General features: G+C 38.0%; 1 protein-coding gene across 1 annotated transcript in view; it reads right to left on the bottom strand.

Annotated features, from left to right (window-relative positions):
- The window catches only part of SKP1 (S-phase kinase associated protein 1), a 20,621-nt gene that overhangs the window by 2,428 nt on the left and 16,109 nt on the right, over positions 1–2,084 (bottom strand). Inside the window, exon 4 of the mRNA XM_003782190.3 lies at positions 1,242–1,385. Within this exon, the coding sequence (XP_003782238.1) occupies positions 1,242–1,385 (144 nt within the window). The remainder of the gene's footprint in view (positions 1–1,241; positions 1,386–2,084) is intronic.

Here is a 2,084-nt window from a genome sequence, read left to right as displayed (position 1 = left end):
TTTTTTTTTTTTATTTCTTCTTAGACCCATTTGGAAATGCGTTAGTTTTCGAATATTTGCAGATTTTTCCAGGCATTTCTGTTGGGTACAGAGATGATGGATGGGTGTTTCAGACTGAGAATACTTTGTATAACTTGAATCCTTTTAAGCTTGAGATTTGTTTTAGGGCCCAGAACATGATCTACCTTAGTAATAAAGACTTAAAAAGAATGGGTTTTGGCTCCACGCCTGTGACTCAAGTGGCTAAGTCACCAGCCACATACACCTAAGGTGGTGGGTTCAAATCCAGACTGGGCCCACCAAAAACAACGATGGCTTCAAACAAAAAATAGCCAGGCATTGTGGTGGGCGCCTGTGGTTCCAGCTACTTGGGAAGCTGAGGCAGGAGACTCCCTTGAGCCCAGGAGTTGGAGGTTGCTGTGAGCTGTGATGTCACAGCACTCTACCCAGGGGGACAGCTTGAGGCTCTGTCTCAAGGAAAAAAAAAAAAAAAAAGAATGGGTTTTCTACTGTCATTAGATATGATGCTCTATAATGTTCACTAAGACAAGCTAGTTAATAGTGTTATTCAAGTCTTCTATATTCCTACTGATTTCCCATCTACTTTTATTAATTACTGAGAGATAGGTATTGAAATCTAACTATGGGGTGGTGCCTATGGCTCAAAAGGGTAGGGCGCCAGCCCCATATGCCAGAGGTGGCAGGTTCAAACCCAGCCCTGGCCAAAAAAAAAAAAAGAAATCTAACTATGACTGTAAATGTGTGATTTTTCTTTGGAGTTCTACTGGTTTTTGTTTCACTTTCTAGAAGTTCTGTTTCAAGGCAGATGAATGAACAAACTGATCCCCTTATTATGAAACAACTCTCTTCAACAGTGTTAATATACTTTGCTCCAAAGTCTGCTTTACTTTAACATAGTCATTTCAGCTTTCTTTTGATTAGTGTTACCACAGCATATCATCTTCTATCCTTTAAACCTCATTATCCCTTTATATTTAAACGGAACTTTTTACAGGTAACACAGCTGAGTCTTGCTTTTTTAACTGATCTGATGATCTTTGCCTTTTAACTATGGAATTTAGACCACTTACATTTAATGGGATCACTGACATGTAGATTTACATTTAGCATTACATTTGGGTTCAGAGTATTAAAATTCCCTATCAATGAATTTAGCAAATTTAACTCTATAAGAAGTGCAAAAAGCTCTGGAATAAAGCTACTTATACATAAAAACATACCAGAATAAGTTCAAAAAGTGTTCCTTGGTCAACTTTCAGGAATTCTTGGTCCCAAACAGGGATATCGTCTGTTCGCTTTTCTTTGTTCTCATCATCCTCAGGAGGAGGAGGGTCATCCTTGTGGTGGGTGCACCACTGAATGACCTACAACAATAAAAGTTCATTCCTCTGTGGCATTGTCACAAAGTACTAATTCCACTACTGGGGCAACATTATTCCTACAGTGGAATAAGAACTACTAGACTCTCACTTGAGCAACTGAGTTAATAGCCAAACTTGAAAAGCAAAAATGAAGCTTAAACAATCTTTACAACTCTAGAAGGTAGAAGCAAACCATGCAGACAGAATACTGTGCTTGACCACATAAAAAGCTTCTGTGCAAAAAGAAAAAGTCAGACAAGACAATGACTGGAAGATACTTGCAAAATGTACAACCACCAACAGATTAGCCTATAGAATATAAAATCTTAATCAATGCAGAGAAATGAGTTAATGACATGTACAATTAACAAAAGAAATCTGAACATAAGAGAATATTCAACTTCCCTAGATGCAAAACTAACACTACTACCAGATACTACTCTAGATTGCAAAAAAAGATAAAAAATTAAAAATGCAATAATATGAATTCTTCTACTGAAGAGTATAAATTGGTAAAAATTAAAAATGCAATATGAATTCTTCTACTGAAGAGTATAAATTGGTAAAAATTAAAAATGCAGGCTCGGCACCTATAGCTCAAGCGGCTAAGGTGCCAGCCACGTACACCTAAGGTGGCGGGTTCGAATCCCCAGCCCGGACCCGCCAAACAACAATGACGGCTGCAACCAAAAAATAGCCGGG

Source organism: Otolemur garnettii, unplaced genomic scaffold (genome assembly GCF_000181295.1).
Source record: "Otolemur garnettii isolate 467f Iridium unplaced genomic scaffold, OtoGar3 scaffold00003, whole genome shotgun sequence".
In the NCBI taxonomy this organism is placed as follows: Eukaryota; Metazoa; Chordata; class Mammalia; order Primates; family Galagidae; genus Otolemur; species Otolemur garnettii.
Note: the sequence above shows the minus strand (reverse complement) of the source record. Positions and strands in the feature narration are given on the sequence as shown.